The 25,881-nt window shown below is 44.1% G+C and overlaps 1 protein-coding gene across 1 annotated transcript in view; it reads right to left on the bottom strand.

Annotated features, from left to right (window-relative positions):
• Positions 1-25,881, bottom strand: part of JARID2 (jumonji and AT-rich interaction domain containing 2) — a 351,911-nt gene that overhangs the window by 185,163 nt on the left and 140,867 nt on the right. Inside the window, exon 4 of the mRNA XM_082258420.1 lies at positions 8,784-8,953. Coding sequence (XP_082114546.1) covers positions 8,784-8,953 — 170 coding nt within the window. The remainder of the gene's footprint in view (positions 1-8,783; positions 8,954-25,881) is intronic.

Here is a 25,881-nt window from a genome sequence, read left to right as displayed (position 1 = left end):
GCAAGGGTCTGCCTGAGTGCATACAAATCTAGAGTGTTTAGGTTTGACCAGGGCCGGCCTGTTCAGGCGCCCTGTGCGAGCTAATCTTGTGGCCCCCTCCTCCCATCCTTACTCCTCGCCCCCTAGTCACCTAAACATACACAAAGAGAAAAAAAATATTTGTAACAAATAAAAGAGAGATGCAGGGGCTGCGGGCATGGTGCAGGAGATGCAGGGGCTGCGGGCATGGTGCAGGAGATGCAGGGGCTGCGGGCATGGTGCAGGAGATGCAGGGGCTGCGGGCATGGTGCAGGAGATGCGGGCATGGTGCAGGAGATGCGGGCATGGTGCAGGAGATGCGGGCATGGTGCAGGAGATGCGGGCATGGTGCAGGAGATGCGGGCATGGTGCAGGAGATGCGGGCATGGTGCAGGAGATGCGGGCATGGTGCAGGAGATGCGGGGGAGATGGGCATGGTGCAGGGCTGTGGGCATGGTACAGGAGAGGCAGTGCTGCGAGCATAGTAGAGAAGAAGCAGAGGCGGTGGGCATGGGGTAGGAGATGCAGGGGCTGCGGACATGGTGCAGGAGATGCAGGGGCTGCGGGCATGGTGCAGGAGATGCAGGGGCTGCGGGCATGGTGCAGGAGATGCAGGGGCTGCGGGCATGGTGCAGGAGATGCAGGGGCTGCGGGCATGGTGCAGGAGATGCAGGGGCCATGAGCATGGTGCAGGAGATGCAGGGGCCATGAGCATGGTGCAGGAGAATGGATGGAAGTGACGTCACCGCAGCCTGGTCACTCAAGTGACCGAAGATGGGATACTCACAAGGAACGCATTTATTTACCCGGGGGAAGATGAAAGCCTAAGAGGAGCCGTGACAGCTCTCTGCTGGGGGGATCCATTTGCAGGTAAGCCTGTCATAATGTTCTATTATGTGGTGCATACTAGTACATTCCTTAATCACACATCTGGACAGGAAGGTTTTACCCCTTTAATGACCAGGCCATTTTTTGCAATACGGCACTGCGTTATTTTAACTGACAATTATGCGGTTGTGCGACGCTGTACCCAAATAAAATTTTTCCCACAAATAGTGCTTTCTTTTTGGGATATTTGATCACCTGTGAGTTTTTTTATTTTTTTGCGCTATAACCAAAAAAAAAGCGACAATTCTGAAAAAAATAATAATAATTTTTTTTTACTTTCTGCTATAAAACATTCCCAATTAAAAAAAAAAAAAATAAAAATTAAAAATCAAATTTTTTCATTATTTTAGGCCAATATGTATTCTGCTATATATTTTTGGTAAAGAAAAATCCCAATAAGTGCATATTAATTGGTTTGCGCAAAAGTTATCGCGTCTACAACTAGGGGATAGATTTATGTCATTTTTATTTTATTTTTTTTTTTTACTAGTAATGGCGGCGATCAGCGATTTTTAACAGGACTTAAACATTGCAACGGACAGATTAGACACCTAACAGACATTTTTGACACTTGGGGGGGGGGGGGGGGGGGGGGACACCAGTGACATTACTACAGTAATCAGTGCTACAAATGTGCACTGTTACTGTACTAATGACACTGGTAGGGAAGGGGTTAACACCAGGGGCAATTAAAGGGTAAGTGTGTCCCTAGGGGATGCTTTATAACTGTGTGGGGGATGGACTTGCTGGATAAACACAGAAATCTGTGTTCCTAAAAAGGAGGAACACAGGATCCCTGTGTACATCACTGAAAGAACAGCAGTCTGCCGTGTTTACATTGGCAGACCGCTGTTCTGTTTCCACGGGGAGCGATCGTGGGTGCCCGGCAGACATTGCGTCTGCTGGACCCGCTGATTGGCTCCCCCGGTGGCCAATCAGCGCACGCGCACCCAATAGCTGTCCTGCGAAACAATGTACATGTACGTAGTTTCGCGGGACAGAGCCGACCTGCCGCAGTATAAGTACGGCCGCTGGTTGGCAAGTAGGTAAACCTGCAGTGGCACCAGCTTTTTTATTTTTAGGGGTGATTTTACTTCTGCTTTAAAAATGCTCCATCTCCTTCCTAACACCTATGCTGACCAACCTGTTTAAGAAATGTATATACTTACCTATTTTGAGGCTGCTCTGGTCCAGACACATGATCCAGCTCACCTCTGTCCGCCAGCGGCGGCTGCAGGTAAAAAGGAGGAAACTCTGACAACGAATGGGCCATAGGAGCCCATGGGGGACTTCACCGCTTTCAGGCATTACCTGTCAATGTCAAGCACTCTCTCCTCTCCTTGTAGCTGCCTATAGCTAGCACAGGAGAGATCACATGACCATATAGAAGTGACCTGAAAATAGTTAAGTATAGACCTATTTCTTACATAAAATGATTGTGAACTCGAACGTCTAGGTATATGTGCAACCAGCTCACACTAATATGCCTTTCCCTTACTGATAAAATACAATATTATACAAGAGAACACAATATTATATGTAAATAAATGCAGTGCTATAGTCATTCAAATACCACTAACCATATAGCTTCATCCTATGCATCAATACACGCGTCATATACTGTACATTATCACTTGTCCTGGAAATTAAAGGTCTGTCTGTGTCATGAGTTGCATTTCAGCACTTTTCATTTCAAACTTCACCTTGTGAATATCTCCCCACCAAACGTGTGCTCCTAGTTTTATTGCCTATATGATATCATCAAGAAGTGACCAGAGTTTACAGGGAGAAAACCATACAGGCTGTTTTTAACAATACCTGATCGTGTTTTCTTTGGGGAACAAAAGCAGTTTTACTTGTGTGCAATGAGGATTTAGTGCCGGTTCACACATATGCGATGTCAAACATCGCATGTGATCCACACTGCACTGCTATGCAAATCACATGCAATGTCTGTGCGTTGCAAATTCAGCCAGAATTCGCATCACATTCGGACCAAAGTCGCACAGGACCCTTTTTAGGTTCTGCGCCAGAATCGGATGGGTGTTCCCACCTATGCAATGCAATCCATGTCCGAATTGACAGTTTGCACTGCGATATGCGAACTGATCTGGGGGTGTCGTTAACATTGTATTGACACCCCCAGCGATTCGCATATGGCAGTGTGAACTGCCTGCGAGTCGAATGCGATGTAGGAACCCGCAGTGGATTTGCAGGGGTTCCTGCATCGCATGTGTTTGAACCGGCACTTCGTGCATAAAACAAATGTCAGTGCCATTCCTTCAATTGTTTTTTAATAAATGAGGCACTACGAGAGTTGTTTTACGTTTACTCTGAGTGATATTATCTGGAGGCGCAGAGAATAGGAGAATGACGGTACTTTCTAAACCCCATTAGGAGAAGGCTTGCTGTGATTCCAAAAAAATTCCAACCCCGATTCCAAAAAAAGCTGGGACCATGTGTAAAATCTACATAAAACAGAATGCAATGATTAGCAAATCTAATGAACCATATTGTATTCACAATAGCAAACAAACCAAATGTTTAAACTGAGAAAATGTACCATTTTAAGAAAGATATAAGGTCATTTTGAAATTGATGGCAGCAACGCATCCCAAAAAAGTAGGGACATAACAAAAAAAGCTGGCTAAGTAAGTGGTACTAACAAGGAAGAGCTGGAAGAACATTTGCAACTAACTAGATTAATTAGTAACAGGTCAGAAACATGACTGTGTATAAAAAGAGCATTTTTTTAGATTTTTGAGTCAAAGTGTCTCAGAAGTAAACATGGGCAAAGGTTCGCCAATCTGAAAATCTGCATCTAAAAACTGTTGGAACACTTTCAGAATAATGTTCTTCAAAGTAAAATTGCAAAGACTTTAAATCTATCATCATCTGCAGTACATAATATCAAAAGATCCTGAGAATCTGGAGAAATCTCTGTGTACAAGGGACAAGGCTGAAACGCAATATTGGATGCCTGAGATGTTTGGGTCCTCAGGTGACACTGTATTCAAAACAGGCATGATTCTGTGATGGACCTCACTGAATGGGCTGAGGAATACTTCCAAAAATCATTGTCTGTTTGCTGAGCTATCCAAAAATGCAGGGTAATCCTCTATCATGCAAAGAAGAAGTCATATCTGAACATGATCCAGAAACGCTGCCGTCTTCTATGGGCAAAAGCTCATTTAAAATGGTCTGTTGCAAAGTGCAAAACAGTTCTTTGGTCAGAAAAATCTAAATTTGACATTCTTTTTGGCAACCATTTAGTCCTCCAGACTAAAGAGGAGAGTGACTTTCTAGCTTATCATAACTCAGTTCAAAAGCCTGCATCTCTGATGGTATGGGGTGCATTAGTGTGTATGGAGTGGGAAGCTTGCACATCTGGAAAGGCACCATCAATGCTAAAAGATATATCCAGGTGTTAGAGGAAAATATGCTCCCATCCAGATGACGTCTTTTTCAGGGAAGGCCTTCCATATTTCAGCGGGACAATACTAAACCACTTACCGCATCTATGTAAACAGCATGGCTTTCTAGTAGAAGAGTCTGGGTACATAACTGGCCTACCCGCACTTAAAGCGCAAGTCCAGCATAATCTCTTAAATTCTCCCCTGCAATCATTAATGTGAGCGGCGTTCAGCCTTATGAGTCAAAATGAAAAAATCCCAGTTTTTTTTACCTGAATTCTGTAGTTTTTAGTGCTGTCACATGACTTCAATTCCACTTCCTGCTCAGTCCAAGAGAAGCAAGTGGGTATGGTTACTGAAAGCCAGTGACATCACTTCCAGGGAAGGACACTGTATCTGTGTAGCCACTGAGCACATACAGAATGGGAGGAGCTGAATATAGGTTCCCACCCAGTGTTCTCTCATCAGTAAGGATGCATTGTACATCCTAATTCATGAGAAAATTAAGAAATAATTCACACCGGACACATGAGGGGGAGGGGCACAGATACATATAGCTGTGCTGGGCTATGAATGAAGACTACCATAGGCGAAGGAAGCAGGACTTGAGGGGAGGACTGTCATTGTAGCTGGAAGTGCTCGGGGGTCTCAGCTCACAGTCTACAGCCAACCACACTAAGTCTACGTTTCCACTAGTGCGACTAATCAAAGACACCAATTTCCATCTATGCGGCTTCGAAAATCAGTGACTTTGAAAAGGTACCTGCACTACTTTGATGCAACTTTTGATGCAACTTTGATCCAGAGAGTATAAAGTTGGATCAAATTCGCAACTAGGTCGAAATAGTGGAAACATAGACTAAAGCCCCTTTCGCACTTGTGCGACTTTTCCTGCAATTTGGGACTGCAAAGTCGCATGACAAGTCACACTCCATGATTTCCAATGAGTACCGTTTTATTTCTGTGCGATTTCAAATTGCAACGACTTCAAAGTAGTCCCTGCACTACTTTGGTCTGACTTGGATGCATTTTGGAGTCCAAAGACATAGGCATTGCTTCAAAGCCCAGTCAAAATCGCGTCAAAAAACGTGGTAAAAATTGCGTCAAAAAATTACGGTGAAATCGCTGAAAAATTGCAAGACTTTTTAGGCCACTCAAATGTGAAAAGGGCCTTAAAACTCACTTTCCAGGCATGTCTGTCTTAGAAAGCTTGACAACCTTATCAGGAAGTGAAATACAGCTAAAGTGGGGTACACACTAGTAGAAAATCTGCTGAAAATTCCCGTCCGAGGTAAAATCATACGATATTCGGCTAATGTGTACACAACTTTCAGCAGCCCATGCCAATATTTTCAATGAAAAAAAAAACGGAGGGACAAACACCAAAATTTTCATCGTCCATCACCAGCACGACAAATTTTCGTTTAATGTGTACGCAGTATGTCCACGAAAAATCGGATACAAAAGACCGCACATGATCGGAAGTTGCTGATAACCCGGAGGTTTATCATATAAAAAAACAACAGAAATGGATAAATTGTATCTATATTTGTTGCACTATGAACTGAGCACCGATTCTCTATCGCCATCTATCCACACATTCAGTGTACAGGGGATATGTAAAGTCTATACACCAATGTTGATATGTCAGAAGTACCACTTACTTAGCCTCTGGGGGTCACACGTATACGTACTTGCATCACACTCTACGAACAAACGTCCCCAAAAAAAAAAGAAAATCGGACGAGAAATTTTGTGAACATTATGCACTGTCAACTAAAAACGGTTATGAACGCTGAGCAAGAGAGAGAAAAATCGGAGGATATTTCTTCCGATTTTCTTCAAGTGTGTACGAGCCTTAAGCAAATTTCAGATAACAGGAAACAGAGTTGTCAGTGAAGAACAGAAAGAAGCGGTTTGTCTGGCTTAGATAAGACTTTCTAAGCTTCACAAGCAGCTAGGCAGAAAATGAATAATATCAAAGATAAACATATATAACATACTAATATTAGGGAAACATTAATATTTGAGTGGAGTTTCCCTTTAAGAACTTTCACCAATTGATGTTTGGTGAATCCTTTACCAACAATATGACAAAGAGGACCCAGGACTGTTGAGTAGTTAGAATCTTATGTAATGGGACATTTCTCTTCCAAAACTTGAGCAACTGATCTCCGTTCCCAGATGTTTACAGAGGGTATTTAAAAGAAGAGATGCCATGTCCCAACTTTTTTGAGCTGTATTGCTGCCATCAATTTCAAAATGACTTATTTTTTTTTTTTTCTTAAAATGGTACATTTTCTCAGTTTAAACATTTGATGGGTTTATGAAATTTACAAATCATTACATTCTGTTTTTAAGTAGTTTTTATACAGCGTCCCAACTTTTTAGGGTTGTAATATATAGGTCATATGAACAAGGCGAGAACACAAGTTTGGGGGAGAGGTAGTCACAAGGTGATGGTTGGCATGAAAAGCAGTGGATTGCAATTGATGGCACAGAGAAACATTTCAATCCAAGCACAAGAAGTAATATACACTCACCAGCCACTTTATTAGGTACACCTGTTCAATTGCTTGGTAACACAAATTGCTGATCAGCCAATCACATAGCAGCAACTCAATGCATTTAGGCATCTAGATGTGGTGAAGAAGACTTGCTAAAGTTCAAATCGAGCATCAGAATGAGGAAGAAAGGGGATTTAAGTGACTTTGACGTTGGCATGGTTGTTGGTGCCAGACGGGCTGGTCTGGGGATTTAAAAAACTGCTGATCTAATGGGATTTTCATGCACAACTATCCCTAGGGTTTATAGAGAATGGTAAAGAAAATATCCAGTGAGTGGCAGTTGTGTGGACTAAAATGCCTTGTTGATATCGTCAAGAGGTCAGAGGAGAACAGGCAGACTGGTTCAAGATGATAAAAAGGCAAACGTAGCTCAAATAACCATTCGTTACAACCAAGGTATGCAGAATACCATCTCTGAACACACAACACATCGAACCTTGAAGTAGATGGGCTGCAGCAGCAGACAACCACACCAGGTGCCACTCCTGTCAGTTAAGAATAGGAAATTGAGGCTACAATTCGCACAGGTTTACCAAAATCAGATAATAAAGGATTGGAAAAATGTTGCCTGGTCTGGTGAGTCTTAATGTCGGCTGTGACATTCAAACAGTAGCATAAACAACATGAAACCACAGATCCTTTTTGCCTTAGATCAACGGTTCAGGCTGGTGGTGGTGGCATAATGGTGCGAGGGGTATTTTCTTTGCACACTTTGGACCCCTTAGTACCAATTGGGCATTGTATAAACACTACCGCCTACCTGAGTATTGTTGCTGAATGTGTCCATCCCTTTATGACTACAGTATACCCATCTTCTGGCTAATTCCAACAGGATAATGCACCATGTCACAAAGCTCAAATCCTCTCAGACTGCTTTTTTGAACATGACAATGAGCTTGCTGTAATCTAATGGCCACCACAGTCACCAGATCTCAATCCAACAGAGCACCTTAGGGATGTGGTGAAAAGGGAGATGGGCATCATGAATAAGCAGCTGACAAATCTGCAGCAACTGCGCAATGCCTTTAATGTCAATATGGACCAAAATCTCAGAGGAATGTTTCCAACACCTTGTTGAATCTATGCCACGAAGAATGAAGGCAGTTCTGAAGGAAAAAGGAAGTCCAACCCAGTACCAGCAAGGTGTACCTAAAAAAGTGGCCTGTGAGTGTATGCGACACGTGTGTGGACTTTATTCTTCAGAATAAGAAGATTACTTTAATAGATGGACATTTGAGCACATAATTTATGTATTTTAGGTTTATACTGATACACATGATGATTATTGCGATTTCTGAATGACTGTAGTGCTGAACTTATTTATATATAATATCTTTCTTACACAGGTTAGTCAGCATATAGGTGTCAGGAGGGGGGCATTTTTAAGATTAATTAGTTATAGCCTGGAATTCCACTTTAAGTGCATGTAAATCCTAACAGTAGGGTGAGTGAGCATTGTTGACCCTAGGACAGAAAGTATGTTACTAGCAGAAATACCAGATTAAAATAAAGAAAGTGTTCTGGTGCGAACAAGCTCTAAAGAAAGTACTGTAAACGCACCATCTCAAAATTATGAGTACATTTAGAGACACAGGCAACAGGGCCAGGCTCCATCCCCTCTTCAAGCTTCCCTTCTAGTCAAGAAGGGGTATGTATGTGTACTAGGTGCCATTGTTACAACATAAGCTGTGATCTACATAAAATATGAATTCCTACCTCTAGAACTAGTTATTTTAGCATGTAATTTCCATTAAAGGTAACCTCCACCTATGCATTTTACATCTCTTCTCAGACTACATTTCCCAGGACTGGGACAGAAACAGAAGGCCATTCTTGCCAACAGCTATGTTATTTTTGTATAGAAGTATATAAGGCAAAAGAGGCTGAACATTCTTACCTCGAAGACACAGAAATGTGAGGAAATCCTCAGTCTTGGGCTTGCGCTTAGAGAGGTCGGACATCTGAGTAACTGGTGGGGGTAGCAATGGCTCCGCAATTTTAATGGGGGTTGTGCTCGGACTGTTTGGCTGGGATTGGGCAAATTTTCTTTGTGCGTGCAGCCTTGGCCTGTAAAAGAAAAAAAAAAAAAAAGGACCATAAATTTGGGAATATAAATGACAAAAGAACATACATTCTACATTATTAATTATGCTGCCAAAATTGTGTGCTGTAAATTGTCTCCACCATTGCCTCTCTTTCTTCTTACTGAAGGCCTGCATTTTGTTGAATCCCAGAGCAGTCAATTCCTTAATGGAAACTGCCTCTCTCCTTGGTCTAAAAAAACCTATTTGTAGCTTTCTGTATTTAAAATATACACATCTCCAGCCTTGATAGTATATCTTGGCTTAGCTAGAGAGGAAGGATGATAAAAGCTTTAGGCCTCCTGCATGGAATAATCGCATTCAGGATATGAGCATTCTGACCGCTGGCTGTGGGAAAACACAAAACGGAGCAAAAAACGCATTTTGTGCTCTTGCTGTGTTTTCCTGCAGACGTGGTCAGAGTATGCTAGTGCACATGCAGCCAAAGTCCCTTATACAATTGAAAACAGAGATTATCTGATCACTTGATAAAAAAATAGAAGATATACATACACACACAATATATATATATATATATATATATATATATATATATATATATACAAACTCTTTTTTAAACTGCATGGGTTTTAAAAAAAAGTAATGTCTGTTTGGAAACCCCAGTAACATTGTAGTAATTAGGCTATTTTCAGATTTGGCTGGTTTAAAGCAATATTTTAGGAGTTTCATCAAGAAACATACTGCAGGTTAAAACCTAGAGGCTTTTATAACTTTTAAGAAACTGACAGAATTTGCCAGCAAATGCTTTTGACTTCGAGAGTTGTGTCCTTACATTAAACAGACTTAACTTGTCCTGATGACAACATGAAGTGTACAAAAAACAGACCTCGCCTTTGGCACACCTGGCCTAACATGAAACTACTACATTACTAAGAAGCAGGGGAAAAAGCAAACAGATGAGATCACATAACAAAGGTAAATAATAAAATGTTTACATAGAGACCACTCTGGTAAACAGTTCAGAAAAAAAAATATACGCTTGTTAGATAATTTTACTAGTGATGTAATCCTGCTGCATACTATGTTCTTGTTTTCATTTGATATTTGCAGAATGGACAACAGGCTGGTGGGTGCATCTCACTGTCATCTGTGCACATCCCACACAACTGACATCAGATCAGTCTTGGACTTAAGTCGGATACACATAGGCAGAATGTCGGGAGACAATTGCCACTTATACACATGGGTTGAATGTCGGACATTTTTTTTGTCGGTTTGTCCGATGGAAGTCGGTTCCCTGTCAAAACACAATAGCTCAGCGGGGAAGATTGATATACTAACTTGGCAAAGTTTGTATAGCGGCTCTGACCAGGGCTGACTGACTTTTTTTTTCGTTCAACTAATAGCATGCATCAGGCTTTACATTGAAATTTGACCTTTAAAAAGATGTGTGCTTTCATTAAATAAATCCTGAAGAGATTTCTAATGTTCAGGTCTGTGCAAAAGTCTAAGGCAGGTGTTAAAAAATTTTGTAAATAAAGAATGCTTTCAGAAATAGAAGTGTTAATCGTTTATTTCTATCAATTAACAAAATAGTAAGTACGAACAGAAGAGAAATCCAAATTAAATCAATATTTGGAATGACCACCCTTCCAAACAGCATCAATTCTTCTAGGTACACCTGCACAGTTTTTGAAGGAACCCGGCAGGTAGATTGTTCCAAACATCTTGGAGAACTAACTACAGATCTTCTGTGGATGTTGACTGCCTCTTATCCTTCATTTTCTTCATGTAATCCTGGACAGAGTGGATGATGTTAAGATCAAGGGCCAAACCATCATATCCAGGACTCCTTGTTGTTCTTTACACTGAAGATAGTTTCTTCTTATTTTTTTTTTTTTTTTGTTTATTAATTTTCAAAAATACAAATCACACCATAAAATAATTTCATCCACTTACAATTTTCCCTCATTAACCTTCCCCTATTTATCTTCTCTCCTCTCCACTTAGTATATTCCCTAGTTTTCTTTAACTTGTTCCAATCCTCCCAGATGTTTACCCATTCCTCCGTCCCATCTTCTCCCCCGTTTCTTAAAGAGGAAGTAAAGTAAAAAAAAAAAACCGAGAAAAAAAAAGCCCTGTAAAGAGAAAGGCATAATGAGCTAGTATGCATCGCATACTAGCTCATTATGTAGTACTTACCTTAAAACGAAGCCCCCGCCGTGCCGCCACCTCAGCGACAGGACGGCGACATGTCCTGCCGTCCCGCTTCTGGGTTCGCGTCCTCCGGCCATCTGATTGGCCGGAGGCGCGATTGCATCACTCCCGCGCATGCGCGCGGGAGCCGCCGTTCACGGCACTGAGCTCTGAAGGAACAGCACGGGTGGCCGTTCCCTCAGAGCGCCTGCGCCGATGACATCATCAGCAGTTTGCGCTGTAAATATCTCCTAAACGGTGCAAGTTTGGGAGATATTTATAGCACCTATAGGTAAGCCTTAATATAGGCTTACCTATAGGTAAAAGTTATACAAGAGGGTTTACAACCTCTTTAAGTATTCCATAGTTCTTATTGTTCTTTTAATCCAGTCCCCTACTGTCGGGGCCTCGTCTTTCTGCAAATATAGTGGGATCAATCCTTTTGCAGCGTTCATTAAATGAGGAATTAAGGTTACTTTGTATTGTTTTACTGAGCTCTTTATACCATGGAATAAACAGTACCAGGGCTCTTCCGGGACCTCTACATTTGTATACTTTTTAATTTGAGCTAAGACCTCCTTCCAGGACTTTTTTTATTTTCGGGCATTCCCACCATATATGTGCCATTGTACCAACTTCCTTGCAACCCCTCCAACAATATTTTGATTTCTCCTTCTGATAGTTATGGGCTTTATCTGGGGTATTATACCATCTGGCAATACATTTATAGTTCATTTCTGCTGAAGAGTTTCCAATGACATTGGCTGCATGTTTGGGGTCGTTGCCCTGCTGCAAAATAAATTTGGGGCCAATCCCATGCCTCCCTGATGGTATGGTATGATGGATAAGTATCTGCCTGTTTTTCTCAGTAATGAGGATACTGTTGATCCTGACCAAATCTCTAACTTCTTTTGCAGAAATGCAGCCCCAAACTTACAAATTCTGACGCATGGAAATCCTTTTGCCATAGAAAGTAAACCACAACCACAGGTGGATCAGTGTGAAGTCACCTAATGAATCACTCCCTTCATCCTCTATTGTAATTCTCTCCTTGATGGCCCACTTCTACACAGGCTGCCCCCAGTCTATCTGCTCCTGCCAGACTCATCCACCTAGCCAACCACTCAGTGTGCCCCAACCCTTTGTGTCAATCCTTCCACTGGCTTCTCCTTACCAAATGCATAAAATGTAAGGAACTAACCAGTGGCGGCCCGTGCATAGGGGGCGCCAGGGCGCCGCCCCCCTACCCCTAAAGAAAAGAAAAAAAGAAAAAGAAGAAAAAAAAAAAAAACCGAACAAATAAAGTTTTGAAAAAAAAATTGTGTTCGCCGCTACCCCGGCCTATGTGGTGGCTATGGGGGGGGGGGGGGGGGGGGTTTTACGACCCAGAAGGGCGCCGACTGGCTGCCTTCTGGGGGCGTAACCTGAGCGCAAGTCATTGCGCTTGGGCACCCCCACTTTCCTGATATCCTGGCTTTCCTGATATCCTGGCTGTGATTGGTCCAGTCTACAGCCTGGACCAATCATCATCCAGGACATCCCATGGCCCCATGCTGACCCCGCTGACGTCGCATGGACCGGCATTGCAGAGAGCGGAGCGGAGAGGAGACCGGAGAAGAGGAGAGGGAGAAGCCGAGCCTCCAGGTAAGTGCACTGCTCTGTCGGGCACGCACGCATAGCTCTGCATTAGGGGACATGTACTGGTGGTCACTGCTCTGTCGGGGCACGCACGCATAGCTCTGCATTAGGGGACATATACTGGTGGTCACTGCATTGGAGGCACGCACGCATAGCTCTGCATTACGGGACATGTATACTGGTGGTCACTGCTCTGTCGGGCACGCACGCAAAGCTCTGCATTAGGGGACATGTACTGGTGGTCACTGCACTGGAGGCACGCACGCATAGCTCTGCATTAGGGGACATATACTGGTGGTCACTGCATTGGAGGCACGCACGCATAGCTCTGCATTGGGGGACATATACTGGTGGTCACTGCACTGGAGGCACGCACGCATAGCTCTGCATTGGGGGACATATACTGGTGGTCACTGCACTGGAGGCACGCACGCATAGCTCTGCATTGGGGGACATATACTGGTGGTCACTACATTGGAGGCACGCACGCATAGCTCTGCATTGGGGGACATATACTGGTGGTCACTGCATTGGAGGCACGCACGCATAGCTCTGCATTGGGGGACATATACTGGTGGTCACTGCATTGGAGGCACGCACGCATAGCTCTGCATTGGGGGACGTATACTGGTGGTCACTGCATTGGAGGCACGCACGCATAGCTCTGCATTGGGGGATGTATACTTGTGGTCACTGCATTGGAGGCACGCACGCATAGCTCTGCATTGGGGGACATATACTGGTGGTCACTGGCTGCACTGGATGCACGCACGCATAGCTCTGCATTGGGGGACATATACTGGTGGTCACTGGCTGCACTGGAGGCACGCACGCATAGCTCTGCATTGGGGGACATGTATAATTGTGGTCACTGCACTGGAGGCACGCACGCATAGCTCTGCATTGGGGGACGTATACTGGTGGTCACTGGAGGCACGCACGCATAGCTCTGCATTGGGGGACGTATACTGGTGGTCACTGGCTGCACTGGAGGCACGCACGCATAGCTCTGCATTGGGGGACGTATACTGGTGGTCACTGGCTGCACTGGAGGCACGCACGCATAGCTCTGCATTGGGGGACGTATACTGGTGGTCACTGGAGGCACGCACGCATAGCTCTGCATTGGGGGACGTATACTGGTGGTCACTGGCTGCACTGGAGGCACGCACGCATAGCTCTGCATTGGGGGACGTATACTGGTGGTCACTGGAGGCACGCACGCATAGCTCTGCATTGGGGGACGTATACTGGTGGTCACTGGCTGCACTGGAGGCACGCACGCATAGCTCTGCATTGGGGGACGTATACTGGTGGTCACTGGAGGCACGCACGCATTGCTCTGCATTGGGGGATGTATACTGGTGGTCACTGGCTGCACTGGAGGCACGCACGCATAGCTCTGCATTGGGGGACATGTATACTGGTGGTCACTGGCTGCATTGGAGGCACGCATAGCTCTGCATTGGGGGATGTATACTGGTGGTCACTGTCTGCACTGGAGGCACGCACGCATAGCTCTGCATTGGGGGACATATACTGGTGGTCACTGGCTGCACTGGAGGCACGCACGCATAGCTCTGCATTGGGGGACGTATACTGGTGGTCACTGGCTGCACTGGAGCCACGCACGCATAGCTCTGCATTGGCGACATGTATACTGGTCACTGCATTGGGGACATGTATGCTGGTCACTACATTGAAAGGGGGCATTTATACTGGTCACTATATTGAAGGGGGCATGTACTGTGGGGTTTGTGCTAGGGGCCTGTACTGTGGGGTTTGTGCTTAAGTTGTTTGAGCCTGAGGGGTTTGTGCTGGGGGGGGGTCTGTACTGTGAGGTTTGTGCTGGGGGGGTCTGTACTGTGAGGTTTGTGCTGGGGGGGTCTGTACTGTGGGGTTTGTGCCACTCTCAGTCCATGTATCCCACAATAGGATGTCTCTCACAGTATATCCCATAATAGGGCCCCTGTTCCCTATTATGGGATATACTAGTACTGATGGACCCCTTAATATGTGATATATTGGGAGAATTGGTTCACGCAAGCAAAATACAGGGGACAAAATGGGTGGAGTCTATAAGGGGTGGGGCTTCTGGGAAATGGGAGGGGTCAAAATGGAAGGGCGGGGTCTTGCGCCCCCCATCTTAAAACTTCACCAGCCGGCCCTGGAACTAACAAATAGCATACCAAGCCATCCAAACTCTGCCCACAGCTACAGCAACTTCAACCCATAATATCATCAAAACTATCCTCTTTGCTCCTCCCAAAGCCCCCTCTCCTTTTCCCATGCTCATCTCCACAATTTCTTCAAAGCCTCTCCCTTTCTCCACAACTCCTCACCCCATTTCATCTATCTTCTATTCTGTTTGTCTTCTGACAATCCTTGAAAACACATCTCTTTAGGGAAGGCTATCCCACCTGAAATTGTACTTTCTCTATCAAATCACTCCTAACAGTTATTACTGTTTGTACCATTTGCCTCTCCCTTTAGACTGTAAGCTCTCATGAACAGGGCCCTCTTAACCATTTTGCATTGTCTCCTTTACTTAGATAAGTGCTGTGCAAACTATTGGTGCTGTATAAAACCTGTATAGTGTATATTGGAACCTTTTTTTGCAGTTACACCTTTATCAAATCATTCTCTGCCTCCAGCCCCCCTCTTTGGCTTATACTTACCTATCCCCAATACAGCAAGACATGAGGACAAGTTTGTGCTTGAAAGTTTAAAGGAAATAATGGGATTGCAGCGCACATGCATGGGCTAAAACAAAAAATTTCTGACAAGCAGTCGGACTATCTAATCAGTGATATCTCACAAGATTAGAGACAGGAGTGTATGGCTGCCCATACATGTTCAATTTTTGTTGTACAATTTTCTGTTAGATTTACCACAAACCACATAAGAGGTCAAAGCCAAACAACACTTTCACTTGTATCCAATTAGGCAGGCCTTTGCACTTCATAGTTGAAGGTAAATTTCAAGAAAATTGTACAGAAAATTTTATCATGTATGTTATGGCAAGCCTTAAGCTGCCCATACATGGGGCAAATTGCAATCAGTTCCTGTTTTAACAGGACAAAATGCCCTTGGTGGATGGCCCTATCAGGCCGAAAGAGCCAGGTGGAAAATTGAAATAGAGTTAAATAGGTTCTCATGCTCTAAATGTCCATAGTGGCATGCATTACATATATATTATAAAAACAACTGACCATTAATACAAAAATTCTACAACTGCTAGCCAAATATTTTTAATTGGTAGTATGCATTTGCAGGTTACATAGCAACTTATGAAGGGCAACTGTGCTCACACGCACAAGGCTGCTTCCTTCTGTGGGATGTGCAAAGGGCTCAAAAGCTGGCAATCACAGCTGGTGGGATCAGATGCAATGGGATAGGCCCTTCTGCACTCTGCTAAAAAATATTTATGCAATGAGAAGGCAGGTTTAGGCTCATTACAGGCATTCTGTTGTAAAGGTTTGCGGTAATGGGGGTTGATGGATCCTGACTCTGCCCCTGTATTCTGCTGTGTGGTAACATCTCTGCCTTTTTCGGGCAGTTGATATAAAGTGTAGTTTAGATTTACCAATCATCCCTAAGACAGACATGCTTTGCGGGAAACCATACATTTTGCTGTAAAGATTTGCTTTATTGAGGAGCTGGGTTTTACCACACTAGGCTAAGTCAAGCTGTTCCAAAAACAATTTGCTTTTACAACTACTGGAGAGCTACAGAATCTCACAAAAGTAAGTACACCCCTCACATTTTTGGAAATATTTTATTATATCTTTTCATGTGACAACAATGAAGAAATTACACTTTGCTACAATGTGAAGTAGTGAGTGTACAGCTTGTATAACAGTGTAAATTTGCTGTCCCCTCAAAATAACTCAACACACAACCATTAATGTTGAAACCGCTGGCAACAAAAGTGAGTACACCCCTAAGTTAAAATGTTCAAATTGGGCCCAAAGTGTCAATGTTTTGGGTGGCCACCTTTATTTTCCAGCTCTGCCTTAATCCTCTTGGGCATGGAGTTCACCAGAGCTTCACAGGTTGCCACTGGAGTCCTGTTCCTCTCTTCCATGATGACATCACGGAGCTGGTGGATGTCAGAGACCTTGCGCTTCTCCACCTTCCATTTGAGGATGCCCCACAGATGCTCAATAGGGTTTAGGTTTGCTTGGCTAGTCCATCACCTTTACCCTCAGCTTTTTTAGCAAGGCAGTGGTCGTCTTGGAGGAGTGTTTGGGGTCGTTATGTTGGAATACTGCCCTGCGGCCCAGTCTCCGAAAGGGAGGGGGATCATGCTCTGCTTCAATATGTCTCAGTACATTTTGGCATTCATGGTTCCCTCAATGAACTGTAGCTCCCCAGTGCCGGGAGCACTCGTGCAGCCCCAGACCATGACACTCCCACCACCATGCTTGACTGTAGGCAAGACACACTTGTCTTTGTACTCCTCACCTGGTTGCCGCCACACACGCTTAACACCATCTGAACCAAATAAGTTTATCTTTGACTCATCAGACCACAGGACATGGTTCCAGTAATCCATGTCCTTAGTTTGCTTGTCTTCAGCAAACTGTTTGCGGGCTTTCTTTGGCATCATCTTTAGTAGAGGCTTCCTTCTGGGACGACAGCTATGCAGACCAATTTGATGCAGTGTGCGGCATATGGTCTTGAGCACTGACAGGCTGACCCCCACCCCATTTAACCTCTGTAGCAATGCTAGCAGCACTCATATGTCTATTTCCCAAAGACAACCTCTGGATATGACGTTGAGCATGTGCACTTAACTTCTTTGGTCGACCATGGCAAGGCCTGTTCTGAGTGGAACCTGTCCTGTTAAACCGCTGTACGGTCGTGGCCACCATGCTTCAGCTCAGTTTCAGGGTCCTGGCAATCTTTCTTTAGCCTAGGCCATCTTTATGTAGAGCAACAATTCTTTTTTTCAGATCCTCAGAGTTATTTGCCATGATGTGCCATGTTGAACTTCCAGTGACCAGTATGAGAGAGTGATAACACCAAATTTAACACACCCGAGACCTTGTAACACTAATGACTCACATGACCATCAGGGAGGGAAAATGGCTAATTGGGCCCATTTGGACATTTTCACTTAGGGGTGTACTCACTTTTGTTGCCACCGACAAAAGAGATTAATGGCTATGTGTGAGTTATTTTGAGGGGACAGCAAATTTACAGTTATACAAGCTGTACACTCACTACTTCACATTGTAGCAAAATGTAATTTCTTCAGTGTTGTCACATGAAAAGATATAATAAAATATTTACAAAAATTTGAAGGGTGTACTCACTTTTGTGAGATACTGTATATTAGATTAATGTCATCAGTGAGGAAATCTGTCCCCTTCTTTTTCAATTCCAAACACATTTCTATCGGTATAGAGACTATCTGAACTTAATTACTGAGAAATGGTGGATGAGTAGGCAGAAGATGGAGGTGAGCCGATGCAGAGGTACATAGAGCAGTGATGAAAGTAAGCAGCATTGGCAGTATATGAGCAAACAATTGAGTAGGATATAAAATCCTTGCACAAAGCATATCCTTTCATTCCTCAAATGCTTTACAAGGAATTGCTTGCAACCTTTTAGGTTTATATTCATGTGCAATTTATTGTTCTGAAGAATCAATGTTATTTCACATGGTGGTTTTTAACAGCATTTAGTGCCGTTATGTGAACTGGCATTGTGGCATTTTATCCTGAATTGCATGTGCATTATACATTGTACATTCCAGAGTTATTTTGATATCTATATATTTTTAGCCATGGAATGAGGTTTACAACAGGTGAGAATTCGGCCTTAGCACGTAAGCTTGGGTGATTAAACTTGTACACTGTCAGCTTTTTTTCCCCAAGAACCAAGTATTTGTTTAAAGTGGAACATCATTCCCTTCTTTGTTGTCTATTGTTCTACCATTTCCAAATTCTCTCCATACCAATGACTAACAGAATTTGGGCTGTGTCACAGGAAATATCACACAGCCATTTCTTGTCTCCTCCTACTGTTGTTTCCATGCCCCCCCCCCCCTTTAATGCTTTAGGCTACAGGGGTCGTGTAACAATCCTAAATCTACATGTGGATAATTACAAGCAGTGGAGTTATTTACTAGTTTCTACGCCAACTAACAAACTGTTGCGAGCTGAGCGGCATGCATGGATTTGAGAAAAGACATGGGAGTAAGCATTAGACACTAAGCAATGACTGCAATCCTGCCCACTGGCATTGATGATGACCCGATGCATCATGGGATTTGTAGTAGTCCTGCCAAATAAGGAACGGTTGTGACAGTGGCACATTCCTGATACTTCCTACCAGGGGTCAGGTATACCTGCACTTTGTATGTAAAATTGATGATGTCACAGACCTTTAAAATAACAATTTCTGTGAACATAAGTGAAATAAAAAAATCTGCTAGTTTTTATATATCGCTGCATATGCAAGCATGAAAAAGAAGTAAACATTGCAGATGAATGACTGAGAGCCGGTTCACATAGCAGCGACCCGACTTGCCGGGGCAACCTCGGAGAGACCTGCACGGACTTCGTATCATTGAAGTCTATGCAGGTCGCTCCAGGTCGCCCCAAAGAAGCTCAGGACCCTTTTTCTAAGTCGGAGCGACTTGTGTCGCTCCTATTAGAACGGGTCCTGTGCTAATCTATGGGCAGGTGACCCACGGCGACTTGTCAGGCGACCTCGCCCCAGTGTGAACCGGCTCTAAAGGACACTTTCAAAAATATTTGTCAAATATTGTCATTACTACTTTAAGTGATTGCAAATGGAAAAAAAATGTTTAAATAAACACATCATACTCATCTGCTCTGTATAATAGTTTTTCATGGAGCAGCCCTGATCCTCCTATTCTGGGCTCCTGGCCCCTACCCCTTCTGAGTGCCCCCATAGCAAGCCCCTTGCTATTGGAGCACTCATGTGGACTCGATTTGAGCCACTTGTGTGTGTCCATTTCAAGCTGTGATTGACAACAGCAGGACCCAATGGCTCCTGCTGCTGCCTCCATGTTCAGTGAAGGGGGGTAGGAGAAAGCCGCTGCTCTCAGGCACAGTGCTGGATTGAGATTGGGCTCAGATAAGTATAAGGTGGAGTATGGGGGAGCTAAAAATATATATATTTTTTTTACCTTATTGCAGAGATCGAACACATCAAGGTAAGAAACTTTCTGCCTTTACAACCACTTTAATCTGAAAGTGGTTCTATTACCATTTCAGGTATATATATATTTTTTTTAATACTTTAATGCACACATTTCACCAATATGTAGTATTCTCTCACCAAGAATGAAACAGATAGAACTATTTGCAACTTCAAGTAAAGGAATTATAAGTAAGCAAGACCATCTGCAGGACCCAGTTGCATTTCAGCCAACTTTGTATGAAAAACAGTGGAGCACATGCTGGAAAAGGAAGGCAATAAGAACACAGAACAGTCCTACAGATGTCTGCGAGCAGGCTTTTCTTGAGAGCATTTCCTCCACATGCACAGTAGACACAAAACAAGCTCTATATTCCTCACAAACTCACCTTTCACTGTCTGAACATGTGCCAAAACAAAAACAAAAGGCAGAATGTACATGCCAATTACAGAGTATGTAGTCGCACAGGTTAGGGTTGTTTATGTCAGATCACCTATCTATTTAGTAGCTAATATGTTAGATAAAGAGGTGGAAAATAGTAACTTTTGCAGTTTTAGCACTGGGTGCATGCTTGTGTTTATATTTGGACTTTTATTTTGTAAATTAAAAAATGAACAATCATTTGTGATGGTAGATTCACACCAGGTGTGGTAGGACTGTGCTGGGCGGCTATTCCAGTGAAGTCCCATCACAAGACAAGATAAAATGCCTTGTCTCCTCTCTGACCGGTTTACACCACCGTGTTGGGGTGGTGTGCGCTGAAAAAAGTATTGCATGCACTACTTTTTTTCAGTGCAATGCAAGGCAATCTACTGCCTCACATCATGCTGTGGCCAAATGAAATGTTATTGTGTGACATTTCAATAAAGTTTGTTTAAAAAAAAAAGTGAACAATGTAATGTGCTGCAATTGGCACATCAGCACTGCTGTCATCCCACTATACACCAGCCACTGAGTTCTAGCACAGCCACTGGTGTGAATGTACCCGAATGGTAATAAAAGTTATTTTATTTTTAGGTTTATACAACATTTTTGTCTCTCTTTTTTTTTTTTTTTTACAATTATGAATAGATTTGTTTTTGTTAGAAAATCCAAATAATGATTTTAACTTTTGAGGTGGGTAGACGGTCAATCACCATTGTCTTCACTTTAAACCTGTTCACCCTCAAACCTCTTCGCACAAACAATGGGTGTGAAGGTATTCAAAGTCATTCATGATCTCAGGGGCTGCTGTCAGGTCAGGGCAGCACTGGGGACAGTGCTTTTGATTTCTATATACAGTTGCACTGACAAGATTGGGACCTATCAGTGTTTTCTTACCTGCCCCCTACCCTCAAGTTCTTTTGCCAATGGGGGAGGAGGTGGGCAGGTGGTGTAAGATGATAGAAGAAAGATGCGAGTAGAGGGTGAGTAAACAAACCCAGCAAAGCCCTGATCTGACAGCACTCCTGTGTTCAGAAGCCGGCAGCTATTAGCTATATGAATACAGGAGGATGAGTTGAAGAGGGAGAACTAATACAACCACCATTTTCAATGTCTAGTAAGCTGCAATATTATTAATGTTTTTCTTCGGTTTAGATATGTTTTTATCTTTTTTTTATATTTTCATTTTACTTCTTGTCTGCATCTGCTCTCGTCGTGGATACAGGGCTCCCTAATTATCTTTTAAGTCATTTGTATCTTAGACCTATTAGCACACTTGTTTTTTTTGTTGGCTGGAGTCAAACACAATTCCAACCTAGGGAATTTATCCTTTTCTCATCCGCACAAGCTATACAATGGATTCAAACATCACTTTTAACAATTGGACAGCGTATTAATTAACACCCAAGTGATTCTTTTAAATTGTATGTAAAGTTAGAATTTGGTTAAGGCCCTTGTCAGTTTTTTTTTTTTTTGCTGTACGTGTCTTATCAATAAGATTTTCCAGAGACACAGTAAGAAGAGAAAATCTCTTCAAAGCAAAAGTGGTTTTGGAACAAGATTCCCCTTCGGAAGACTTCCCCTAACACCTCTTGTAACAACTTTAAAATTTTGGAGTTCCTATTACTTCCTGTACCAGAGACATTGGCCGCAAAAGGGCAAAAGTAAGAGAACAATCTCCCCAGCGAGGACACAATAATAAAAACTTAACAGAAGTTCTAGCCCTTTCACAGTCTCTCTAAAATTCTCTATTCATAGATTGCTCTATTTAGATAATGGATAGATCACAATAATTTACAGACATCATTTAAAGCATATTGATCATTCAACTTGCAAAGTACCGACCTAGAAATTTTCTGCAAACTCAACTTTTGGTAAATTTGGCACAATGTAAAGGCAGATAACATGATATTATCCTCAAATAGGTATGGTCCGAAACAGGTTACAGTTGATTAACAAAATATTAGCTTTGACCATCCATTTAGGTAGGTTTATTCTAATTTAAAAGTCTGTCTTCTAAGACAGCATCTGAAAACAGACTTTCATTATGGCATCCACAGCATTGTATAAACTGAGATAGCATTGAAATATCAGTCTACAAAGCGATTCAAACACTCCATTTACATTTAAAAGGTAAGCGGTTTGCTGTGATGGCTAACATTTGATCAAATTCTAATAAAGGAAATTATTATTTTAAAAAAATGGAATAAAGGAAAAACAGTACTTCTGTAAATCTGGCAGGGATCACTGATTTTAGATCTATTTAGAAAAGGGAAATGATCCTGGCTGCAGATACCATTGGAGACATAAATATGTTATTAATAGAAGAATAAATAACCTAAAAAAAGCTGACATTACAGGGTCTTAGAGCTGCACAATTCTGAATAAAATGAGAATCAAATTTTTTTGGTTAGAATAAAAATCACGATTTTTGGCTTAACATCATCTTCTACATTATACAAAAAATTGGGCTACCTTTACTGTTTAGTTTTTTTAAAAGTCATTAAAGTGTATTTTTTTCCCCCCAAAAAATGCGTTTTAAAGACTACTACGCAAAAACAGTGTGACATAAAAGATTGCAACGATCGCCATTTTATTCTCTAGGGTCTTTGCTAAAGAAAAAATATATAATGTTTGGGGGCTCTAAGTAATTGTCTAGCATAAAATACAGATTTTAACTTGTAAGCAACAAGTGTCAGAAAAAGTTATTCATTCATTTCATAAATTTAGAAGGAAATGACACACTGTAAGGCTCCATGTACACGGGACGCTGGAAATGGACGTTTAGGAGCAGTTGGGCGTTTTTTTCAGAAGTCCCTGAACGCAGCTCCATGTTATCTTATCTGTCCATGTACACATGGTAGTTTACAGTCATTTGCAGGCAGTTGCGTTCAGGGACTTTTTTTAGAACGCAATTATATTGCGTTCGAACGTGTGTTTCCCGACGTTTCAAACGCAGAAACGCGGCCGAACGTGACTAAACGTGACTGAACGTGATGAACCTACGTTCAGCCACGTTATACGTTTTTTTTCTTCCATTCAAAATCAATGGTTCCCTATGGGAGCCTATTGATTTGAATGGAAGGCGCACCGCAAGTCAGATCAGGATGATCCGACTTGCGGCGCGACCTGCACTGTGAGAATCTTAAGGGGGAACTCCACCCAAAAATGGGAAAAAAATTGCGTGGGGTTCCCCCCCAGGTTCCAAACCAGGCCCTTCGGGTCCGGCATGGAATTTGAGGGTAGCCCCACGCCGAAAAAACGGCGTGGGGTTCCCCCCAAAATCCATACCAGACCCTTATCCGAGCATGCAGCCCGGCAGGCCAGGAAAGGGGAGGGGACGAGCGAGCGGCCCCACCCCCCCTGGACCACACCAGGCCACATGCCCTCAACATGGGGGGGTGTTGGTGCTTTGGGGCAGGGGGAGCTCTGCACCCCCCACCTCAAAGCACCCTGCCCCCATGTTGATGAGGACAAGGGCCTCATCCCCACAACCCTGGCCGGTGGTTGTGGGGGTCTGCGGGCAGGGGGCTGATCGGAATCTGGAAGCCCCCTTTAACAAGGGGGCCCCCCAGATCCCGGACCCCCTCCCTGTGTGAATGGGTATTGGGGTACACTGTACCCCTACCCATTCACCCCATAAAAGATAGTGTATGTAAATAAGGACAGGAGACGTTTTGGAAAGTTTATTAAAAATCTTCATTCGGCTCTTCGGGGTCTTCTCCTCTCCGGGGGTCTTCTGCTCTTTTGCTGTCCGCCCTTCTGCTGTCCTCTCTTCTTGTCTTCTCCTCTCCGGGGGTCTTCTGCTGTCTTCTCTCCGTGGGGTCTTCTGCTCTTTTGCTGTCCGCCCTTCTGCTGTCCTCTCCTCTCCGGGGGTCTTCTGCTGTCTTCTCTCCGTGGGGTCTTCGGCTCTTTTGCTGTCCGCCCTTCTGATGTCCTCTCTTCTTGTCTTCTCCTCTCCGGTCTTCTGCTCTTGTGCTGTCGGCTGCCGGATCTCCTTCTTCCTCCGGTCCTCCTCCGACGACGTCTCCAGCGATTATGCCGGCCTCTGGTCTCTGCAGCTTATTATATAGCCATTAGGGGCGTGGCCGCCAGATGACGTCATCGGGAGACCACGCCCCTTGTGTCACATGTGACGTCACATGTGACACAAGGGGCGTGGTCTCCCGATGACGTCATCTGGTGGCCACGCCCCTAATGGCTATATAATAAGCTGCAGAGACCAGAGGCCGGCATAATCGCTGGAGACGTCGTCGGAGGAGGACCGGAGGAAGAAGGAGATCCGGCAGCCGACAGCACAAGAGCAGAAGACCGGAGAGGAGAAGACAAGAAGAGAGGACATCAGAAGGGCGGACAGCAAAAGAGCCGAAGACCCCACGGAGAGAAGACAGCAGAAGACCCCCGGAGAGGAGAGGACAGCAGAAGGGCGGACAGCAAAAGAGCAGAAGACCCCACGGAGAGAAGACAGCAGAAGACCCCCGGAGAGGAGAAGACAAGAAGAGAGGACAGCAGAAGGGCGGACAGCAAAAGAGCAGAAGACCCCCGGAGAGGAGAAGACCCCGAAGAGCCGGATGAAGATTTTTAATAAACTTTCCAAAACGTCTCCTGTCCTTATTTACATACACTATCTTTTATGGGGTGAATGGGTAGGGGTACAGTGTACCCCAATACCCATTCACACAGGGAGGGGGTCCGGGATCTGGGGGGCCCCCTTGTTAAAGGGGGCTTCCAGATTCCGATCAGCCCCCTGCCCGCAGACCCCCACAACCACCGGCCAGGGTTGTGGGGATGAGGCCCTTGTCCTCATCAACATGGGGGCAGGGTGCTTTGAGGTGGGGGGTGCAGAGCTCCCCCTGCCCCAAAGCACCAACACCCCCCCATGTTGAGGGCATGTGGCCTGGTGTGGTCCAGGGGGGGTGGGGCCGCTCGCTCGTCCCCTCCCCTTTCCTGGCCTGCCGGGCTGCATGCTCGGATAAGGGTCTGGTATGGATTTTGGGGGGGACCCCACGCCGTTTTTTCGGCGTGGGGCTACCCTCAAATTCCATACCGGACCCGAAGGGCCTGGTTTGGAACCTGGGGGGGAACCCCACGCAATTTTTTTCCCATTTTTGGGTGGAGTTCCCCCTTAAGATTCTCACAGTGCAGGTCGCGCCGCAAGTCGGATCATCCTGATCTGACTTGCGGTGCGCCTTCCATTCAAATCAATAGGCTCCCATAGGGAGCCATTGATTTTGAATGGAGGCAGAAAAACGCTGCTAAAAGCAACGTGGCCAAACGTGCAATAACGCAAATGGAAAAAGCTACTGAAAGCACGTTTAACAGCTGCTTTTTCCCGGCGTCAGAAATAGCTTTGCAGGACGTTTTTTCTAACGTCTCGTGTACATGGAGCCTAAAACATTGTGTTTATAGTTATCTAGCAGCCTTAATGTTGATAAACATATGCTGGAGATTTTTTTTTTGACAGCTGTGAGTGCGCAGAGAACAGCTCTATAAGAATCGAGGACATGCGGTTTTTAAGA

Source organism: Pelophylax lessonae, assembly GCF_965119305.1.
Source record: "Pelophylax lessonae genome assembly, chromosome: 5".
Lineage (NCBI taxonomy): Eukaryota > Metazoa > Chordata > Amphibia > Anura > Ranidae > Pelophylax > Pelophylax lessonae.
The sequence above is the reverse complement of the archived record's forward strand: the minus strand, read 5'-3'. Positions and strand labels throughout refer to the sequence as shown.